Source organism: Haematobia irritans, chromosome 2 (assembly GCF_050003625.1).
Source record: "Haematobia irritans isolate KBUSLIRL chromosome 2, ASM5000362v1, whole genome shotgun sequence".
In the NCBI taxonomy this organism is placed as follows: domain Eukaryota; kingdom Metazoa; phylum Arthropoda; class Insecta; order Diptera; family Muscidae; genus Haematobia; species Haematobia irritans.
This window is the reverse complement of record NC_134398.1, coordinates 40,872,708-40,897,176: the sequence shown is the minus strand read 5'-3', so window position 1 is coordinate 40,897,176 and position 24,469 is coordinate 40,872,708. Positions and strand designations below refer to the sequence as shown.

Here is a 24,469-nt window from a genome sequence, read left to right as displayed (position 1 = left end):
CGCCACAACAATTGGGGCACACATGCTGTCGAACTCTTGCAACTACAATGCCACAAAGGACATTTTGTGGCTTAGATTTAAGTATGGATTTCACTCTGCTCTTTTTGGTGTGGTAGTTATGACCAAATAAAATTACTTTGAAGTTTCTTTTCTTCGTTTCGGTTTTGTTTTCTATTTGGTTGCACACAATTTGTGCAGAAATTTTGTTTCGCTGCTGCAAGGCAAGTGTTTTCAATGAAATCTTTTATTTTATTGTATCAGATGTCCTTTGAATTGTATTAAATTGTGGTTCTTTATGTGTACTTTTCGGTGCCAAAGAAGGACTTTGGGCATAAATTAGTTTAGCTAGAAAATGTACAAGAGAGAAGAAAAACAACGAATACGAAATTCATTTTGTTTTTGTTTTTATACCCACCACCATAGAATGGTGACGGGGGTATAATAAGTTTGTCATTCCGTTTGTAACGCATCGAAATATCGATTTCCGACTATATAAAGTATATATATTCTTGATCAGGGAGAAATTCTAAGACGATATAACGATGTCCGTCTGTCCGTCTGTCTGTCTGTCTGTCTGTCTGTCTGTTGTAATCACGCTACAGACTTCAATAATGAAGCAATCGTGCTGAAATTTTGCACAAGCTCGTCTTTTGTCTGCAGGCAGGTCAAGTTCGAAGATGGGCTATATCGGTCCAGGTTTTGATATAGTCCCCATATAAACCGACCTCCCGATTTGGGGTCTTGGGCTTATAGAAATCGTAGTTTTTATCCAATTTGCCTGAAATTTGAAATCTGGAGGTATTTTATGACCATAAAGAAATGTGCCCAAAATGGTGAGTATCGGTCCACGTTTTAGTATAGCCCCCATATAGACCGATCTCCCGATTTTACTTCTTGGGCTTATAGAAACCGCAGTTTTTATTCAATTTTCCTGAAATTTGAAATCTAGAGGTATTGTAGGACCACAAATACGTGTGCCAAAAATTGTGAGTATCGGTCCATATTTTGGTATAGCCCCCATATAGACCGATCTCCCGATTTTACTTCTTGGGCTTATAGAAAACGCAGTTTTTATTCAATTTACCTGAAATTGGAAATCTAGAGGTATTGTAGGACCACAAATACGTGTGCCAAAAATTGTGAGTATCGGTCCATATTTTGGTATAGCCCCCATATAGACCGATCTCCCGATTTTACTTCTTGGGCTTATAGAAACCGCAGTTTTTATTCAATTTATCTGAAATTGGAAATCTAGAGGTATTGTAAAACCACAAATATGTGTGCCAAAAATTGTGAGTATCGGTCCATATTTTGGTATAGCCCCCATATAGACCGATCTCCCGATTTTACTTCTTGGGCTTATAGAAACCGCAGTTTTTATTCAATTTACCTGAAATTGGAAATCTAGAGGTATTGTAGGACCACAAATACGTGTGCCAAAGATTGTGAGTATCGGTCCATATTATGGTATAGCCCCCATATAGACCGTCTCCCGATTTGGGGTCTTGGGCTTATAGAAACCGTAGTTTTTATCCAATTTGTCTGAAATTGGAAATCTAGAGGTATTTTAGGACCATAAAGAGGTGTGCCGAAAATGGTGAGTATCGATCCATATTTTGGCATAGCCCCCATATAGACCGATTCCCCAATTTTACTTCTTGGGCTTCTAGAATCCGAAGTTTTTATCCTATTTGCCTGAAATTGGAAATCTAGAGGTATTTTCGGGTCACAAAGAGGTGTGCAGAAAATGGTGAGTATCGGTCCATATTTTAGTATAGCCCCCATAAGAACGATCTCCCGATTTAACTCCTTGGGTTTCTAGAAACCGTAGTTTTTATCTGATATGCCTGAAATTGTAAATATTCTGGTATTTTAGGCTCACAAAAACGTGTATCGGATTAAGTTTTTATCGGTCCACTTGGTAATGCCTCCATATAGACCGACTTCACTTCTTGAGGGTGTAGAAGGCGCACTGATCATGAAAATTGCTTGAAACTCAATGTAAAATTTCCAGATTTTACTTCTACAGATTTAAGATTTCAAATCAAGACGTTATTTTATAATTTTCTTGCACACTTACAAGAGATGTTAATGATTCCTCTAAACCTCAAACAAAAATGGTTCTTACAAATCCAGAATCTGATATAGTCCTCATAGGTGAAATCTTTAAATTTATCTTCGGGTTGTGTCCTCAAGTCCTCAAGCCCTCCTGAAATTTCAAAGGAAACCCTAATATTTGGTTCATGGTGGTGGGTATTTAAGATTCGGCCCGGCCGAACTTACTGCTGTATATACTTGTTTTTTTTTTGAAAGTAAAGAGAAAAGCAGATGGAAATGAAATTCACAATTTATGAATCTGATTTGGACTGAAAACTGTATTGAGTTTTATATGTCTAACATAATATAGTCAGAAAAATTACGCTAAAGACACATTTTTTTTTTGATATAAATATATTTTAATAAAAATTCATTTTATGATCATAGTTAATTAAATATAGTAAATTGATTTAATTAGATTTAGGATATTAATTTCATATAAAATACATTAATTTAATTTAAATTATAGTTGTTAACTTTAATTTAATTTAATTTAAAATTTAATTTAATTTAATTCAATTTTCAAATTTATCGTCATGCATATGGGAGTTTAATATTAAAATTCTCCTACACGCTTTTGCAGATTCTGTTGATTTTATTGCACTGTACAATGCGATACTGTAAGATCGAAGTGTTCAATACTTTCAGTCGGTTGCTCACTTCAACTTCTTATCATCTTTTTCCCAGCAGGGTCTGCTGCTAGTTTTGTTTGTTAAATGAATCCTTCCATTCATAGGCAAGAAGTTGCCCATTGTTTCTCATGGCAGGCTGGTTGGAAATGTCACCATCAATTTTAATAATAAATCTTTGTTTTATTTGAGAGTCAACATATGCAATTTTCTGCAATTATGATTTCGTTAATTAACTGTTGAGATTTTTTCTACACTTTTATTATTATTTTTTTTACTTACTTTAATCGTTACAAAACCCCAAATGTTTTCCTTTGAAATTTACTATGAATTTTATTTATTAAATGAATTACTCATATATATCTGTCTCCGACCCAAAAGAGGACAATTGATTTATCGAAACAATACATTGGATTGGATTTAAGTAAAAACATTTATCCACATTTAATTGTTCGACTTTTATTTATTTATATCATTCAGTTAGCCTATTATATGTTTTTTTTTCGCACAAGGATTAAATGTAATCAATTATTTTTCCTTTGAATGGACTTGTAAAAGAATATGAACAATAGGAAGCGGAAGTAGCTCTTTTTGTGGTTATAGAGGAAAAGGTCACTGAGTGTCACTAACACGGTTGCCACTCGAGCCGAAAATAATTTACGAAAATATGGAGAAAATATTACCAAACGAAAAAACTTATTGCAAAATTTTATATTAGGTATAGAAAATTTTATTCAAAAAATTTTTCTATAAAAATTTTGTCAAAATTTTATTTATATAGAAAAGTTTGACAAAATTCTATTTCTATAGGAAATTATGCCAAATTTTATTTCTATAGAAAATTTTGTCAACATTTTATTTTTATAGAAAAATTTTATTTCTATATAAAAGTTTTGTCAATATTTTATTTCTATAGAAAATTTTGTCTATATTTTATTTGAACGAAAATTTTGTCAAAATTTTATTTCTATAGAAAATTTTCTCAAAATTGTATTTCTACAAAAAATTTTGTCATAATTTTATTTCTATAGAAAATTTTGTCAAAATTTTATTTCTACAGAAAACTTTGTCAAAATTTTATTTCTGTAGAAAATTTTGTCAACATTTTATTTCTATAGAAAATTTTGTCAAAATTTTATTTCAAAATCAAAATTTTTTTATTCCTTTTTTCTATAGAAAAATTTGTCAACTTTTTTTCCAAAGAAAATTTTGTCAAAATTTTATTTTTATAGTAAATTGTGTCAAAATTTTATTTCTATAAAAAATGTTGTCAAAATTTTATTTCTATAGAAAATTTTGTCAAAATTTTATTTCAAAATCAAAATTTTTTTACTTCTTTTTTGTCAAAATTTTATTTCTATAGAAAATTTTGTCAAAATTTTATTTCTATAGAAAATTTTGTCAAAATTTTATTTCTATAGAAAATTTTGTCAAAATTTTATTTCTATGGAAAATTTTGTCAAAATTTTATTTCAAAATCAAAATTTTTTTATTCCTTTTTTCTATAGGAAAATTTGTCAACTTTTTTCCATAGAAAATTTTGTCAAAATTTTATTTTTATAGTAAATTGTGTCAAAATTTTATTTCTATAAAAATTTTGTTAAAATTTTATTTCAAAATCAAAATTTTATTTCAAAATCAAAATTTTTTTACTTCTCTTTTTGTCAACTTTTTATTTCCGTAGAAAATTTTGTCAAAATTTTATTTTTGTAGGAAATTGTGTCAAAATTTCTATAGAAAATTTTGTAAAAATTTTATTTCTATAGAAAGTTTTGTCAGAAATGAATTTCTATAAAATAATTTGTCAAATTTTTATTTCTTTAGAAAATTTTGTCAAAATTTTATTTCTATAGAAAATTTTCTCAAAATTGTTTTTCTACCGAAAATTTTCTAAAAATTTTATTTCTACAGAAAATTTTCTCAAAATTTTATTTCTATAGAACGTTTTGTCAAAATTTTATTTCTCTAGAAAATTTTGTCAAATTTTTATACCCTCCACCTTAGGATGGGGGTATATTAACGTGGTCATTCCGTTTGTAACACATCGAAATATTGCTCTACGACCCCATAACGTATATATATTCTGGGTCGTGGTGAAATTCTGAGTCGATCTGAGCATGTCCGTCCGTCCGTTCGTCCGTCTGTTGAAATCACGCTAACTTCCGAACGAAACAAGCTATCGACTTGAAACTTGGCACTAGTAGTTGTTATTGATGTACGTCGGATGGTATTGCAAATGGGCCATATCGCTCCACTTTTACGTATAGCCCCCATATAAACGGACCCCCAAATTTGACTTGCCGATCCTCTAAGAGAAGCAAATTTCATCCGATCCGGCTGAAATTTTGTACATGGTGTTAGTATGTGGTCTCTAACAACCATGCCAAAAGTGGTCCACAGCGGTCAATAATTATATATAGCCCCCATATAAACCGATCACCAGATTTGACCCTTGGTGCCTTTTGGAGAAGCAAAATTCGTCCGATCTGGTTGAAATTTGGTACGTGGTGGTAGTATATGATATTTAACAACCATGCCAAAAGTGGTCCAAATCGGTCCATAATTATATATAGCTCCCATAGAAACCGATCCCCAGATTTGGCTTAAGGAGTCTCTAAGAGAAGCAAATTTCATCCGATCCGGTTGAAATTAGTTACATGGTGTTGGTATATGGTCTCTAACAACTATGCAAAAATTGGTCCACATCGGTCAATAATTATATATAGACCCAATATAAACCGATCCCCCGATTTGGCTTGCGGAGCCTCTAAGGGAAGCACATTTCATCCGATCAGGCTGAAATTGGTTACAAAATTTTGTCAAAATTTTATTCTATAGAAAATGTTGTCAAAATTTTATTTCTACAGAAAATTTTGCCACAATTTTATTTGTATAGAATTTTTTTTCGAAATTTTATTTCTATAGAAAATTTTGTCTAAAATCTATTTCTATAGAAAATTTTGTCAAAATTTTATTTCTATAGAAAATTTTCTCAATATTTCATTTCTAAAGGAAATTTTGTCACAAATTTATTTCTTTAGGAAATTTTGTCAAATATTTATTTCTATAGAAAATTTTGTCAAAATTTTAGTTTTATAGAGAATTCTGTCAAAATTTTGTTTCTATGGAAAATGTTGTCAAAATTTCATTTCTATAGAAAATTTTGTCAAAATTTTATTTCTATAGAAAATTTTGTCAAAATTTTATTTCAAAATCAAAATTTTTTTATTTCTTTTTTCTTTAGAAAAATTTGTCAACTCAGTAATGCTGGTGACATTTCTGAGGGTTTCAAAAGCTTCACTAAATGGTTTCACTGCAATGTGGAACGTCGTTCGGACTCTGCTCTAAAAAGGAGGTCCCTTGTCATTAACATGGAATCGGTCAGCACTCAGTGATAAGAGAGAAGTTTACCAATGTGGTATCACAATGGACTGAATAGTCTAAGTGATCCTGATGTATCGGGCTGCCATCTAACCTAACCTATTTCTATAGAAAATATTGTCAAAATGTTATTTCTCTATAACATTTTTTCTCAAAATTTTATTTCTATTTTTATTGTTATTATTGTTATGTTTGCTTTATCTTAATCCTTGATACTAATCTATTTGATATTTCTTTTCTTGTTTTTATAGGTCACAACCGCTTAAACGAATACATATCGCATTATGAAACACTAAGTTATGATCATCATCATATACGCGCTAGTCACCATAGAGCCCGACGATCAGTGACCAAAGATCATTATGTACATTTAAAATTTCAAGCACATGGAAGAGACTTCCATATTAGATTAAAACGTGATTTACAAACATTTAGTGATAAGTTAGAGGTAAGTATAACAACAAATTATAAATGAAACAAATTATATAATTTTTTATTATTTTATAAAAGTTTTTTTTTACATACATAATATTTTTGTTGTTTATTATAACTGAGACGGTAGTTGGTCTATAGAAAGTTAAATTTTAAATAGTAAAAAATTTGAAATCTTTAATATCATACTTTTTCATATAAATGAAGTTTTATATTAAAATTGTAATGTTTGACATCAAACTTGAGAAGTTTGATATCAAACTTGTGAAGTTTGATATCAAACTTATGAAGTTTGACATCAAACTTATGAAGTTTGACATCAAACTTATGAAGATTGACATCAAACTTTTGAAGTTTGTTATCAAACTTATGAAGTTTGTTATCAAACTTATGAAGTTTGACATCAAACTTATGAAGTTTGACATCAAACTTATGAAGTTTGATATCAAACGTGTAAAACTTAGCATAAAACTTATGCTGTTTCACATCTTGAAATGAGTGTTAGTAAAATGAATGAATTAATTGTCATTTAAAGATAATGATGTTTCTCACCGAGCGTATATAAAGTTTGATATTTCACTCAAAATTAGATATTCCAATTTTAAAGTTTTGATTTGTACAATAATATTGATTTGTACAATAAATTTTCCTTTATTTGGATATCATAGGTTAGGTTAGATATAGTTCGATATTTAAGGCTCACTTAGACTATTCAATCCATTGTGATACCACAGAGATGAACTTCTATCTTATTTTCTTTTGCACATTCACTCTACCATACTCGATGTAATACTCAAAACGGAGTCGTATCAAACTTCTGAAGTTTGACATCATACAACAATAGTTTGATGCTAAGTGTGAAACTATACATGCCTGAAGACATATAAACCATACATGCTTGAAGACATTATATGAGTCTTCATTTCAAACCCATGTCAGGGTTGCATTTGGCAACAATCTTTTCAATTAGAATTTAAATTCAATATAGAAAATTTTTTTTATGAATCTTACTAAGCTTGACAACCAATTGAAGTGAAAAAAAAATCATTCATCCATCCCGTTTACTTTCCCCGTTTGCTTTTTCAGATAATTGATAGCAATGGACCTCTAGATGTATCTACCGATCACATATACGAGGGCCACGTGATAGGGGATCGTAACAGTTATGTGTTCGGTTCTATTTTGGATGGTGTATTTGAGGGTAAAATTATTACCGAACGTGATGCCTACTATGTCGAACATGCCAAACATTATTTTCCAACAAATTTTACACAATCACAACAACCGCAACAGCAACCCCAAATGCAATCTTTGGAATTGCACAGTACTGATAAAGAACCCAGTAGTTCACCACAAATATCAACCAGTACACCGACAACGTTCGATAGCCAATCAATGGAGGGAACGACGTTTACAACAGTGGACGATGAAATGAATTCATCCAAACCTACACCTTCATCTAAACCTAAAAGTATAACGGATCATCACGATGAGGTGGTGAAAAATATTGGTTTTCATTCGGTGATATATAAGGATTCCCATGTCGATGATGTCTACAAGGATATTAGAGAAGGTAAGTTGAAATATTGTATAAGGAGAGATAAATTATTATGATGAGAAATGCAAACATAATATGAATTTGAATAAAGAGTAGTTCGAATCAAACAAGACGAGTTCGATTCGAACTGAAATCAATTTTAATTAATAATCATAATATATCCAATTACTTAGATCTAGTTTGCCCACAAACAAGCCTTGTGGCTTCGTGGGAGTATGGAAATAAGATGAATTGTAAATGATTATATTTATTAATAAAGATTAATAAAAAATAAAAAAATAGTTTAGTTAGAACCAATTTGGATTCAATCCAGTTTAAAGTCGAACACGACGTATTGGATATTTGCTTCACCCATCTATGTGCAGAATACCAATGACATCAAAAGGTCCTGGAGTTTCTTCTCCTCCTTGCAATTCTATTACATTCTGTAAGACTTTAACCCTCCGATGGGTTATTCATCTATAATTCTGTCTTTTCTATAGAAGTAAAATTTTGATAAAATTTTCTTTAGAAATAAAATTTTATCAAAAATTTTCTATAGAAATAAAATTTTGGCACAATTTTCTATACAAATAAAATTTTGACAAAATTTTCTATTTAAATACAATTTTGACAAAATTTTCTATTGAAATACAATTTTTACAAAATTTTCTATACAAATAAAATTTTGACAAAATTTTCTATACAAATAAAATTTTGACAAAATTTTCTATTGAAATACAATTTTGACAAAATTTTCTATAGAAATAAAATTTTGACAAAATTTTCTATAGAAATAATTTTTGACAAAATTTTCTATAGAAATAAAATTTTGATAAAATTTTTTATAGAATAAAATTTTAACAAAATTTTCTATAACAATAAAATTTTGACAATATTTTCTATAGAAATAAAATTTTGACAAAATTTTCTATAGAAATAAAATGTTGACAAAATTTTCTATAGAAATAAAATTTTTACAAAATTTTCTATAGAAATAAAATATTGACAAAATTTTCTATAGAAATAAAATTTTTACAAAATTTTCTATAGCAATAAAATTTTGACAAAATTTTCTATAGAAATAAAATTTTTACAAAATTTTCTATAGAAATAAAATGTTGACAAAATTTTCTATAGAAATAAAATGTTAAAAAAATTTTCCTAGAAATAAAATTTTGAAAAAATTTTCTATAGAAATAAAATTTTGACAAAATTTTTTATAGAAATAAAATTTTAACAAAATTTTCTTAGAAAAAAAATTTTGACAAAATTTTTCTGTAGAAATAAAATGTTGACAAAATTTTCTACAGAAATATAATTTTGACAAAATTTTCTATAGAAATAAAATTTTGACTAAATTTTCTATAGAAATAAATTTTTGACAAAATTTTCTATAGAAATAAAATTTTGACAAAATTTTTTATAGAATAAAATTTTAACAAAATTTTCTATAACAATAAAATTTTGACAATATTTTCTATAGAAATAAAATTTTGACAAAATTTTCTATAGAAATAAAATGTTGACAAAATTTTCTATAGAAATAAAATTTTTACAAAATTTTCTATAGAAATAAAATATTGACAAAATTTTCTATAGAAATAAAATTTTTACAAAATTTTCTATAGAAATAAAATGTTGACAAAATTTTCTATGGAAATAAAATGTTAAAAAATTTTCCTAGAAATACAATTTTGAAAAAATTTTCTTAGAAATAAAATTTTGACAAAATTTTCTATAGCAATAAAATTTTGACAAAATTTTCTATAGAAATAAAATTTTGACAAAATATTCTATAGAAATAAAATTTTGACAAAATGTTCTATAGAAATAAAATTTAGACAAAATTTTCAATGGAAATAAAATTGTGACAAAATTTTCTATAGAAATAAAATTTTGACAAAGTTTTCTATAGCAATAAAATTTTGACAAAATTTTCTATAGAAATTAAATTTTGATAAAATTTTCTATAGAAATAACATTTTAAAAAATTTTTACAAAATTTCCCATAGAAATAAAATTTTGACAAAATTTTCTATAGAAATAAAATTTTGACAAAATTTTCTATAGAAATAAAATTTTGACAAAATTTTCTATAGAAATAAAATTTTGACAAAATTTTCTATAGAAATAAAGTTTTGACAAGATTTTCTATAGAAATAAAATTTTGACAAAATTTTCTATAGAAATAAAATGTTGACAAAATTTCCCATAGAAATAAAATTTTGACCAAAGTTTCTATAGAAATAAAATTTTGACAAAATCTTCTATAGAAATAAAATTTTGACAAAATTTTCTATAGAAATAAAATTTTGACAAAATTTTCTGTAGCAATAAAATTTTGACAAAATTTTCTATAGAAATTAAATTTTGATAAAATTTGCTATAGAAATAACATTTTAAAAAATTTTTACAAAATTTCCCATAGAAATAAAATTTTGACAAAATTTTATATAGAAATAAAATTTTGACAAAATTTTCTATAGAAATAAAATTTTGACAAAATTTTCTATAGAAATAAAATTTTGACAAAATTTTCTATAGAAATAAAATTTTGACAAAATTTTCTATAGAAATAAAATGTTGACAAAATTTCCCATAGAAATAAAATTTTGACCAAAGTTTCTATAGAAATAAAATTTTGACAAAATTTTCTATAGAAATAAAATTTTGACAAAATTTTCTATAGAAATAAAATTTTGACAAAATTTTCTATAGAAATAAAATTTTGACAACATTTTCTATAGAAATAAAATTTTGACAAAATTTTCTATAGAAATAAAATTTTGAAAAAAATTTCTATAGAAATAAAATTTTGACAAAATTTTCTATAGAAATAAAATTTTGAAAAAATTTTCAATAGAAATAAAATTTTAAAAAAATTTTCTATAGAAATAAAATTTTGACAAAATTTTCGATAGAAATAAAATTTTGACAAAATTTTCTCTAGAAATAAAATTTTCTATAGAAATAAAATGTTGACAAAATTTTTACAAACTATTCTACGGAAATAAAATTTTGACAAAATTTTCTATAGAAATAAAATTTTGACAAAATTTTCTATAGAAATAAAATTTTGACAACATTTTCAATGGAAATAAAATTTTGACAAAATTTTCTATAGAAATAAAATGTTGACAAAATTTCCCATAGAAATAAAATTTTGACCAGAGTTTCTATAGAAATAAAATTTTGACAAAATTTTCTATAGAAATAAAATTTTAACAAAATTTTCTATAGAAATAAAATTTTCACAAAATTTTCTATAGAAATAAAATTTTGACATTTTCTGTAGAAATAATATTTTGAAAAAAATTTCTATAGAAATAAAATTTTAACAAAATTCTTGTATACAATTGCAATTTTGACAAAATTTTCTATAGAAAAAAATGGACAACATTTTCTATAGAAATAAAATTTTGACAACATTTTCTATAGAATAAAATTTTGACAAAATTTTCTATAGAACTAAAATTTTGACAAAATTTTCTATAGAAATAACATTTTGACAAAATTTTCTATAGAAATAACATTTTGTCAAAAATTTGATAAAACAAAAACAAGTAAGGAAAGTCGAACGTAGGGCGGGGCCGATATTATATTATACCCTGCAACACTTAGTAGATTCACATTTTCGATACCATATCAATTCGTCCAATGTGTTGGGTGCTATATATAAAGGTTTATGTTCCCATATACGTTTATTTAAATCTGACCAGATGTGGACAGAGTTCTAAAATATTTATATACTTTAAATTTATGTCGGCTAATGCCCTGGGGTGGTGGAACAAAATGTTAGTAAAACAATATGGGAAACATTTAAATCTGAAGCAATTTTTAGGAAACTTTGCAAAAGTGTATTTATGATTTATCGGTGGATAGATACGTATTAGAAATATAGGAAAATTGGAGTCACTTTTACAAGTTTTCGTGTTAGCAGTGGCGTTTTTACAAGGAAAATGTGGGTATTTTGGCCAATTTTGCCGCAATCCGAAAAACATATATATGGGAGTTATATCTAAATTTGAACCGATTTCAAGGAAATTTGGTATGCAAAGCTACAATGTTAGTTCTACTCCCTTTGCAAAATTTCACTTAAATCGAATTACCAATTTGACCTCAGGAGTCATATGAGTGTAAATCGGACGAAGGATATATATGGGAGCTATATCTAAATCTGAACCGATTTCAACCAAAATTGGCATCGAGAACGTTAATTCTACTCTCTGTACAAAATTTAAAGCAAATCAGGACAAAACTCTGGCTTCTGGAACCATATAAGTGCATATCGGGAGAAAGATATATATGAAAGCTATATCTAAATCTGAATCGATTTCAACAGAATTCGGCACACTTTACGACACAATCAATTGCACTCCTCGTGCAAAGTTTAAAGCAAATCGGGTTGAAATTCTGGCTTCTAGGGCCTTATCAGTAGATATCTGTTGAAAGATATATATGGGAGCTATATCTAAAACGGAACCGATTTCTTCTAAAATCAATAGAGTTCTATCTGACCCAAAACACATTTTTGTGCCAAATTTTAAGTCGATTGGACTTAAATTGCGACCTAGACTTTTATCACAAAAATGTGTTCACAGACAGAGACGGACGGACATGTCTATATCAACTCGGGGGCCAGCCCTGAGCAATATTGCCAAAGACACCATGTGTCTATCTCGTCTCCTTCTGGTTGTTGCCAACATATGCACCCTTTTCCACAGTGTGGGTATAAAACACTTCATATTTTAAATTTGGGAAATTTTTGGTGAATTTTTCATATAATTTTGGTATCGTCTTCCTAGTAAAAATCGTGTTTAAAATAAATCCTTGAAAGAAATCTCTTATATTTTCCTATCCAATTGCTCATTCATAAAGGGCCCACAATTACATGGTCTGGATGCTTTGTGACTCGTGGATCCATCACTTTTGTTGGATTATTTGAGGGGTAATTTTCATTGTACAAATTGAACAATCCAAAAACCCCTCTTGAGGACCTTATTCACCTTTCTGTTTTTTGTTTTTGTTTTTTTTTTTCGTACGGTCACTCATTATATTTTTGTTTATTATGACTTTGACAGTGATTGCATTGTCTGAATATTTAAATTTTACACTTTTGACAAAAATTTAATATCAGTGCTTTACTGTAGCGGAGAGGGGTGTTGGAAGGTTAACAAAACCAAAACAACATTGCTGTATGTTGTTTTTCGAGCTTGTTATTTTTACAAGAATCTTTTTCGACAATATTTTATTTTCATTTGATGTTTAAGAGATGGGCTTTTTTGCAGCATATTTGACTGACATGTTTTTCATGTGACATACTTACTTGTTTTTAGTTGTTTTAGAGGTTATACAAGAGATAGTTTCGTAGTTGATGAAACCGACAACCTATACATCATTTTTTTTACACGAAATTATATCAAATCAAAAAAAAAACACCGACATGTATGCAATTTCATGTTTATGTGAAACACCGTTTCCAGGGATTTATATCTTAAATTAAATTAAATTAAATTAAATTAAATTAAATTAAATTAAATTAAATTAAATTAAATTAAATTAAATTAAATTAAATTAAATTAAATTAAATTAAATTAAATTAAATTAAATTAAATTAAATTAAATTAAATTAAATTAAATTAAATTAAATTAAATTAAATTAAATTAAATTAAATTAAATTAAATTAAATTAAATTAAATTAAATTAAATTAAATTAAATTAAATTAAATTAAATTAAATTAAATTAAATTAAATTAAATTAAATTAAATTAAATTAAATTAAATTAAATTAAATTAAATTAAATTAAATTAAATTAAATTAAATTAAATTAAATTAAATTAAATTAAATTAAATTAAATTAAATTAAATTAAATTAAATTAAATTAAATTAAATTAAATTAAATTAAATTAAATTAAATTAAATTAAATTAAATTAAATTAAATTAAATTAAATTAAATTAAATTAAATTAAATTAAATTAAATTAAATTAAATTAAATTAAATTAAATTAAATTAAATTAAATTAAATTAAATTAAATTAAATTAAATTAAATTAAATTAAATTAAATTAAATTAAATTAAATTAAATTAAATTAAATTAAATTAAATTAAATTAAATTAAATTAAATTAAATTAAATTAAATTAAATTAAATTAAATTAAATTAAATTAAATTAAATTAAATTAAATTAAATTAAATTAAATTAAATTAAATTAAATTAAATTAAATTAAATTAAATTAAATTAAATTAAATTAAATTAAATTAAATTAAATTAAATTAAATTAAATTAAATTAAATTAAATTAAATTAAATTAAATTAAATTAAATTAAATTAAATTAAATTAAATTAAATTAAATTAAATTAAATTAAATTAAATTAAATTAAATTAAATTAAATTAAATTAAATTAAATTAAATTAAATTAAATTAAATTAAATTAAATTAAATTAAATTAAATTAAATTAAATTAAATTAAATTAAATTAAATTAAATTAAATTAAATTAAATTAAATTAAATTAAATTAAATTAAATTAAATTAAATTAAATTAAATTAAATTAAATTAAATTAAATTAAATTAAATTAAATTAAATTAAATTAAATTAAATTAAATTAAATTAAATTAAATTAAATTAAATTAAATTAAATTAAATTAAATTAAATTAAATTAAATTAAATTAAATTAAATTAAATTAAATTAAATTAAATTAAATTAAATTAAATTAAATTAAATTAAATTAAATTAAATTAAATTAAATTAAATTAAATTAAATTAAATTAAATTAAATTAAATTAAATTAAATTAAATTAAATTAAATTAAATTAAATTAAATTAAATTAAATTAAATTAAATTAAATTAAATTAAATTAAATTAAATTAAATTAAATTAAATTAAATTAAATTAAATTAAATTAAATTAAATTAAATTAAATTAAATTAAATTAAATTAAATTAAATTAAATTAAATTAAATTAAATTAAATTAAATTAAATTAAATTAAATTAAATTAAATTAAATTAAATTAAATTAAATTAAATTAAATTAAATTAAATTAAATTAAATTAAATTAAATTAAATTAAATTAAATTAAATTAAATTAAATTAAATTAAATTAAATTAAATTAAATTAAATTAAATTAAATTAAATTAAATTAAATTAAATTAAATTAAATTAAATTAAATTAAATTAAATTAAATTAAATTAAATTAAATTAAATTAAATTAAATTAAATTAAATTAAATTAAATTAAATTAAATTAAATTAAATTAAATTAAATTAAATTAAATTAAATTAAATTAAATTAAATTAAATTAAATTAAATTAAATTAAATTAAATTAAATTAAATTAAATTAAATTAAATTAAATTAAATTAAATTAAATTAAATTAAATTAAATTAAATTAAATTAAATCAAATTAAATTAAATTAAATTGAATTGAATTAAATGGAATTAAATGGAATTAAATTGAATTAAATTGAATTAAATTAAATTAATTTAAATTAAATTAAATTAAATTAAATTAAATTAAATTAAATTAAATTAAATTAAATTAAATTAAATTAAATTAAATTAAATTAAATTAAATTAAATTAAATTAGATTAAATTAATTATATCAATTGAAATAATTTTTTGTTGTGGTCTAACTATAATTGTCATTCTCCAGAAATGGTGTTCCCATCACTTGCCCATTCGACAATGACTCTTGGTCATTCATTTTCCCTTTTCATTTGGGTAGCGCTCTTGTTTTTTGTTTATTGTCCAGATGCCATTGTTGCCCTCCATGACCATTTAGTTGTTTTATGGTCGTTATGCCATGATGATATTTTTTCCCCCTACTATCTTCATCATATAAAAAAGTAACAAAACAAAAACCCTAATGGATAGAATTTTTTCCCCAACTTTAAAAAAAAAAATATGTTGTTATGTAAGTTTACGTTTTTTTAATTAAAAAAAAAACGTACATGATTTTTATTTTGTTTGTTTTTAATGTTGTTGCTTTTTAAATAATCTGTAGAATAGTTCAATATGGACAAAGGAAAATATTTCGATATATTTTTAAAAATAAAAACCTTGTATTGTGGATTTTTCATGGGGAGTATTGAATACAATTCTCATTAAACAAATACTGAGTAAGTGTATGTTTAATAAATAAAATATAAATGAAAATTAAATGGAGCAGCAAAAAAAAATGTTGTGTGTGTCAATCATATGCAAACAAATGATGAATCACTTTTCATAACTCAAATAATGGACAATTTATGAAATATGAATTTTTGGGATATATTTGCATGGGATTCATGTTTTATTTGTAAAGGTTGAAAGAGTTGTGGGCTACACAATCATAACGAACATGGAGGATTTTGGGGCTTGACCGAAGAATTGGCTTCGTTCTTTTGCCACAAAAAGAAATCTCTTCGGTCCAGCTCTAGGTTCATATTGACAAAATAATAAATTTTGAAACTAATTTCAATCCAATATTCCCTAATAAAAATCAACTAAAAAATATAGCATAGCATATAAAGGTCTTAAAAATATCATTGGGACCTTTTATATATTCTCTATGCCCTGATTCGGTAATATTTTATAATTCCAGCTCTATGATCGCACAAACTCTCCCTAAAAATTTGCAATACGAAAATGCCAATAAATTTTTATTTCCGAAATAAATCAACCACTTTTAAGGGCCATCGATTTCCCTTTAGCCAACATCTTTAAGCTTTACACTTGACCCATGTTGATTTATTGATTTTTGTGCATTCACGTTATCACTACCAATGACCTTTGAAGCATTTCTCCTTGGTTTTGTGTCTATTTTTCACCAGAACCCTCACAAAGGATGCAGTCACCATTGTGTACCTATTCTTTCTTTAGAACTTTGATAGCAACAAACATAAATAGCAATACCATAGAAACGACCCCAACTAACGTTTTCATGAAAAAGAAAAATGTGATCGTTTTTATTAACTGAACATAGGAGATGAAGCTAAACAATGGCAATGGGGAAATTTCGGCACAGTTGTAGGAAAATGCAATCAACTATAAATGATATATATCTAGTGGTATAGGATCTAGTTTTTATATAATTTACTTTGATTTAATTTTTCTACTTAATTTAATTTAGTTAATTTGATTTTAATTTTAGTTTTCATTTTTATTTTATTTTATTTTTTTTTATTTATTTTTTTATTTATTATTTTTATTGATAATTTTTTCAAAAATTTATTTCTATAGAAAATTTTGTCAAAATTATATTTCTATAGAAAATGTTGTCAAAATTTTATTTCTATAGAAAATTTTGTCAAAATTTTATTTCTATAGAAAATGTCAAAATTTTCTGTTCTCTAGAAAATGTGGTCAACAATTTGTTTCTATAGACAATTTTGCTAAATTTTATTTCTACAGAAGATTTTGCGAAAGTTTATTTCTATAGAAAATTTTTCAACAAATTTATGTCTATAAAATATTTAGTCAATATTTGACTTCTATAGAAAATTTTGTCTAAATTTTACTTCTATAGAAAATTTTGTCACGATTTTATTTCTATAGAAAATTTTATCAAAATTTTATTTCTATAAAATATTTAGTCAAAATTTTATTTCTATAGAAAATTTTGTCACAATTTTATTTCGATACAAAATTTTGTCAACATTTTATTTTTATAGAACATTTTGTCAAAATATTATTTCTATAGAAAATTTTGTCAAAATTTTATTTTTTTTTTTTTTTTTTGTATTTATTAGTATTTTTGAGAAAAATAATTACAAAACATAGCTCTACTTCGTCTCTGCGCCATTAGGCATTATAGAGACTGACTTGGTAATATATACATATGTTTATGTGTTCATTAACTAATAAATATTATCAAAGAATACAAATCATTTAACAAAAATTCATTATATAAAACTGATATATTTTATAATACAAACATTATATCAGGAGCTCATCAATGCGTTCTAGTAAGTATTTTTTCAGACTAGTTTTAAAAACAGAAAGATTTTCAATCTCTTTTAAATTAAGCGGTAGATCATTAAAATATTTACAACCAAGATGATCAATACGCTGCCTGGTTGTTTCAGATTGACAAAATGCAACTTTTAAAAGGTTATTATTACGTGTATTAACCACCTCTTGATTTCTCCTAAAACGTATGGTGTGATGTCCAATATTATTTAAACATTTAAATATATATACAATCATTTGGCATTTATGAATTCCATAAATGGGTAAAACGGTTGGATGTTCTATCCTATATAAATTCAAAGTGGAATGGGTTACACTCAAATTCGCCACAACTTTAAGAGCTTTGTTCTGAAGCCTTTGAAGAGATCTTAGTTCAGTAGTTTTCTTATAACCATATACTATTGACAAGTAACAATAATGACTTTGTATCAAGGACTGGTAAATTAACAGTTTAGTTTTCCTATCGAATTTGTATTGGAATTTATACAGTAAACCAATAGCTGGTGATATCTTAGATTTCAAGTACTGTATGTGTCTATCCCACGAGAGGTTTCCCTGTAAGTACAAACCTAAGTATCTAACTATGGGAACTTCTGTTATCTCCCTTCCGTTAATACTAATATTAAAAACATTATTGAATTTAAAATGAGGCCTAAATCTCATTAATTGAGTCTTATCAGTATTCATAAAGAGCTTGTTGAGACGAACAAACTCAAAAATCAACGAAGCATCTCTCTATATAAAGTTTAACCATGCTCTCATTGTTATACGGATACATAAGACAGATGTCGTCTGCATAAATAAACATTTTCCCATCCAAAGTAAGATTCCCCAGGTCGTTAATATAAAGAGAAAACAGAAGAGGCCCCAAAACACTGCCTTGGGGTACTCCGTACTTGACCTCCATCATAGAACTTCTCTGTCCCTTAACTTCAACAAATTGTCGCCGATTACCTAAATAACTACCTAAGAGCATCATCTCTTTTCCACAAATTCCATAAAACCCCATTTTCCTTATTAATAAATTGTGATCGACAAGATCGAAGGCCTTCGACAAATCATAAAACACCCCAACTACAGCCCTATAACCCTCATCCAATCCTTTACAGATACATCTATATTTGTCAAAATTTTATTTCTACAGAAAATTTTGCTAAATTTTATTTCTATAGAAAATTTTGCAAAATTTTATTTCTATGAAATAGTCAAAATTTTATTTCTATAAAAAATTTTTTTAAAGTTTTATTTCTATAGAAAATTTAGTCAAAAATTTATTTCTATAGAAACTTTTGCTAAATTTTATTTCTGTAGAAAATTTTTTCAAATTTTTATTTCTATAGAAAATTTGGTCAAGATTTTATTTCTATAGAAAATTTTGTCAAAATTTTATTTCTATAGAAAATTTTGTCAAAATTTTATTTCTACAGAAAATTTTGCTAAATTTTATTTCTATAGAAAATTTTTTCAAACTTTTATGTCTATAGAAAATTTTGTCAAAATTTTATTTCTTTAGAATTTTTTTTTCAAAAATTTACTTCTATAGAAAATTTTGTCAACATTTTATTTCTACAGAAAATTTTGTCAAAATTTTCTTTCTCTAGAAAATTTAGTCAAAAATTTATTTATATAGAAAATTTGCTGAATTTTATTTCTATAGAAAATTTTGTCAAAATTTTATTTCTTTAGATTTTTTTTTCAAAAATTTACTTCTATAGAAAATTTTGTCAAAATTTTATTTCTACAGAAAATTTTGCTAAATTTTATTTAGTCAAAAATTTATTTCTATAGAAAATTTTGCTAAATTTTATTTCTATAGAAAATTTTGTCAAAATTTTATTTCTATAGAAAATTTTGTCACAATTTTATTTCGATGCAAAATTTTGTCAAAATTTTATTTTTATAGAACATTTTGTCAAAATTTTATTTCTATAGAAAATTTTGTCAAAATTTTATTTCTATAGAAAATTTTGTAAAAATTTTATTTCTATAGAAAATTTTGCTAAATTTTATTTCTACAGAAAATTTTGCAAAAAGTTTATTTCTATAGAAAATTTTTTAAAAAAATTATGTCTATAAAATATTTAGTCAAAATTTTATTTCTATAGAAAATTTTGTAAAAATTTTATTTCTATAGAAAATTTTATCACAATTTTATTTCTATAGAAAATTTTGTCAAAACTTTTTTTTCTATAGAAAATGTTGTCAAAATTTTATTTCTATTGATATTTTTTTCAAAATTTATTTCTATAGAAATTTTTTTCAAAAATTTATTTCTACAGAAAATTTTGCTAAATTTTATTCCTATAGAAAATTTTACAAAATTGTATTTCGATTAAATAGCCAAAATTTTATTTCTATAGAAAAATTTTTAAAAGTTTTATTTCTATAGAAAATTTCTATAGAAAATTTCTCTGTTATGTGCGTCTATAGCGGCGTTTGACATGGCCGTCCGGCTGACTACGGCGATCTCAGTGGGTGTGGGACTCAACCCGCCTATATCAAACCCAGAGCACTAACATTGAAAGAACTTGAACTTACATAGATACAAAAAAACGCGACTTACGATTATCTCAAATGGGAAAACATTGATCCAGGGGTCTTGGTGTTATGACCCCACACTTGCCCACCCAACCATGACCCAAAACACTCCATTCTCGTCAATTCCATATTTCATTGGGCCCCTTTATACCACACAGGCAATTGTATTCACACAACTACCCAGCAAAAAAAGCGTCGCCAAAAAAGTAATGAAAATGTTCTTTTTGGATCCGGAAGTGGTGCAAAATTGACGCAGAAGCGATGAATTTAACATGGGCTTGTCATAGGACGGAAGTCCTCCATTTCAACAGCCGCTGCACTGAATTTGCATCACTTCTTTAGGTGTAATCCGAATTCAATGTTTTGGATGTAAATTAAAAATATCTGTGATATTTTGTAAAATAAATAATTTTTATATTTTTTTTTATAATTTTTAATGGATTCTAACGCATCTCGGAAACGTTTGACCTCAAATATTTTCAAAAATTCATAATTTTCTCAGATTGGATTTAGCATTTTTTTCGACAAAATTTAAATGATTTGTACCATTTTATGAATTCTAACTCCGTTTTTAACGTATTTGAAACAAAAAAAAGTTAAAATTACCCATTAAAAGTATGACAAAACCAAGTTATAAAAAATTTAATTAAAATAACTTCCTGGGTAGTTAAAATAAAGAACATCATTGGGAGTGCATCTTCTGGAAGTGCTTTTAAAGTTGTGCCATTGGAAGAACTTCCAATTTTTTTTTGCTGGGTACCTCATACCTCTACCCCCCGCAACGACAAAATTACCAACACAGCATTTTTCTTACAATTTTATTTCTATAGAATATTTTGTCAAAATTTTATTTCAATAGAAAATTTTGCAAAATTTTATTTCTATAGAAAATTTTGCAAAATTTTATTTCTATAGAAAATGTTGTCAACATTTTATTTCTATAGAAAATTTTGCAAAATTTTATTTCTATTGATAATTTTTGCAAAAATTTATTTCTATAGAAAATTTTGCAAAATTTTATTTCTATAAAAAAAATTTTAAAGTTTTATTTCTATAGAAAATTTAGTCAAAAATTTATTTCTATAGAAAATTTTTTAAAAATTTTACTTCTATAGAACATTTTGCTAAATTTTATTTCTATAGAAAATTTTGCAAAATTTTATTTTTGTAGATTTTTTTTTAAATTTTTTTTCCTCTGTTGGTTAAGCTACACTTGTAGTTTAGTCAATGCATGGCTTTAAGCTGAGATCAAAAACAACAATAACGATTGAAGAGAAGCCAACAATAACAAACAAAACGAATGAAGATAGAGGAAGCACGCTCAAAAACAAACCCAGCCAACTAAATACAAATCGATGATTTGAGTTTGGCAAAAGGAAAAGAGATATGCTTGCAAATTTGTTTAGGCAGTAGCCGACTATTAAACCCTTTTTCGGAAGGTTCAAGTGTATTTCACTTTGGGTTGAGTGAATTACCCGAATTTATTCTGATAATTGGTTGATAGTTTTGCTGCAAGTAGAGGATGCTGATGAGGAATGTGGTAATTCTGAAACAGCTGTACATCCAACCATCTTGCAGTCTATAGGGCTTTGCCCAAATAAATTTGACAAGCATAATTTTCCTCTGTTGGTTAAGCTACACTTGTAGTTTAGTCAATGCATGGCTTTAAGCTGAGATCAAAAACAACAATAACGATTGAAGAGAAGACAACAATAACAAACAAAATGAATAAATTTTATTTCTATAAAATATTTAGTGAAAATTTTATTTCTATAGAAAATTTTGTCAAAATTTTATTTCTATAGAAAATGTTGTCAAAATTTTATTTCTATAGAAAACTTTGCTAAATTTTATTTCTATAAAATATTTAGTCAAAATTTTACTTCTATAGAAACATTTTTTAAAGTTTTTTATTTCTATAGAAAATTTAGTCAAAAATTTATTTCTATAGAAAATTTGCTGAATTTTATTTCTGTAGAAAATTTTGTCAAAATTTTCTTTTTTTAGAAAATTTTGTCAAAATTTTATTTCTATAGAAAATTTTGTCTAAATTATATTTCTATAGAAAATGTTGTCAAAATTTTATTTCTATAGACAATTTTGTCAAGATTTTGATTCTATAGAAAAATTTGTCAAAAGTTTATTTCTATAGAAAATTTTGTCAAAATTTTATTTCTGTAGAAAATTTAGCAAAATTTTATTTCTATTGATAATTTTTTCAAAAATTTTATTTCTATAGAATACGATAATTTATATCGATCCATTTACCGTACCCCCACAATAGAACTACAAATTAGTGGTATTAAAATTAGATTTAGTTATATTACCCATAGTCGACTCCGGAGTCGGAGTCGAAGCTGATGAAAAATGCTGGAGTCGGAGTCGAGCAAAATTGGCTCGCCTCCACAACCCTGCTATCGTCTAAATTTTTTTTACAAACATTTGCTATTTTATAGTATTAAACATTAATTTGCCTCCCTCCCCTTTCCGCCTTTTGAGAAAGCGAACAATTATTGTTTATGTCCACAAAGGGGAAGCCCAGAGATAATAGAGAAGGCAAGCATAAAACTCCTAAAGCATGAATGTGTTAAACCAACTATAAAATTATATAAAAACCAGAATAAATGAATAAGTGGTTGTATTTCGAAAGAAAAAATAAACTAAAACAAATTTGCCTTCTCACCTAAGTCAACATTAAAGCACAATAAATGAAAATCTTACACCCACATGAGATTTAAAGCGAAATATAAAACTCAACGCCTCCACTACATACACACACACACTCACATACCCATGCTAGATTTTCACCCCAAGCAAGGGGCAGCAGTTGATGCCACCAGTAATTGAGCTTCTTCTTACACCATGCACTCACTCACTCAACTACAACCATAACCACATAAGGTGGTACTGAGACATTACAGGTTCTTTTTCATTTTGACCACATGTTGACTTTCTGGGAGAACCTTAGGTGGAAAGTAGTCCCCATAGAGTTTGGTTGGTTTGTATACCCGCATCTTTAGTTTAGCATTAAGTGCTGTTGAACTACAAAAGACTTCAACCCTTTCTCTTCATACTTAAAATGTCCATATACTTCAAATGAATGTATTTAACGCCCTATTACAAGTTTTGTAAACAAAATGTAAGAATAAGACGAAAAAAAAAACACTTCATAAAAGCGTTTATGGGGATTTTTTTCGAAACATTAAAGAGCCATAAAAGCATTGTGCAACCAACAATGCTGGACAACTTAAAGCTTTGAAAGCGAGAAAATCCTTCATCGTTTGAAGTTAAAAAAAGAGACAAGGAACTTAGTTTAACTGTGCTTTACAAAAATAAGAAATTCATGGATATATGAAGACAAGTATTGTGATAATAATAATATTATTATTATTATGATAAAATAATAATAATAAAATATTGTTATATTAAATTTAATAAAATGAAACATTTTTTTTTGAAAATAAAATTTTAGTTTTTCATTCACTTTTTATAGAAAATTTTGCAAAATTTTATTTCTATACAAAATTTTGTCAAAATTGTCTTTCTATAGAAAATTTTGCTAAATTTTATTTCTATAGAAAATTTTGCTAAATTTTATCTCTATAGAAAATTTTGTCAAATTATTATTTCTATAGAAAATTTTATCACAATTTTTGTTCTATATGAAATAAAATATGAAAATAAAATTTTAGTTTTTCATTCACTTTTTACTTTAATTTAAAATATGTTTTAATTATTTGAATTTAAATGAAATAGTTGCGAACATAATTTTTGCTTTAATTTAATGAAATTTAATTTTCCTTAGTTTAATGTAGTTCAACTTGCTTCATTATACCCTGCGCCACACTGTGAACAGGGTATTATAAGTTAGTGCATATGTTTGTAA

At 24.8% G+C, this 24,469-nt stretch overlaps 1 protein-coding gene across 3 annotated transcripts in view; it reads left to right on the top strand.

The window, feature by feature from the left end:
- Nucleotides 1-24,469, top strand: part of kuz (zinc-dependent metalloprotease kuz) — a 532,667-nt gene that overhangs the window by 394,726 nt on the left and 113,472 nt on the right. For all 3 annotated transcript variants that reach the window (XM_075293842.1, XM_075293840.1, XM_075293841.1), the window contains exons 4-5: nucleotides 6,359-6,555; nucleotides 7,626-8,112. In XM_075293842.1, the coding sequence (XP_075149957.1) occupies nucleotides 6,359-6,555; nucleotides 7,626-8,112 (684 nt within the window). The remainder of the gene's footprint in view (nucleotides 1-6,358; nucleotides 6,556-7,625; nucleotides 8,113-24,469) is intronic.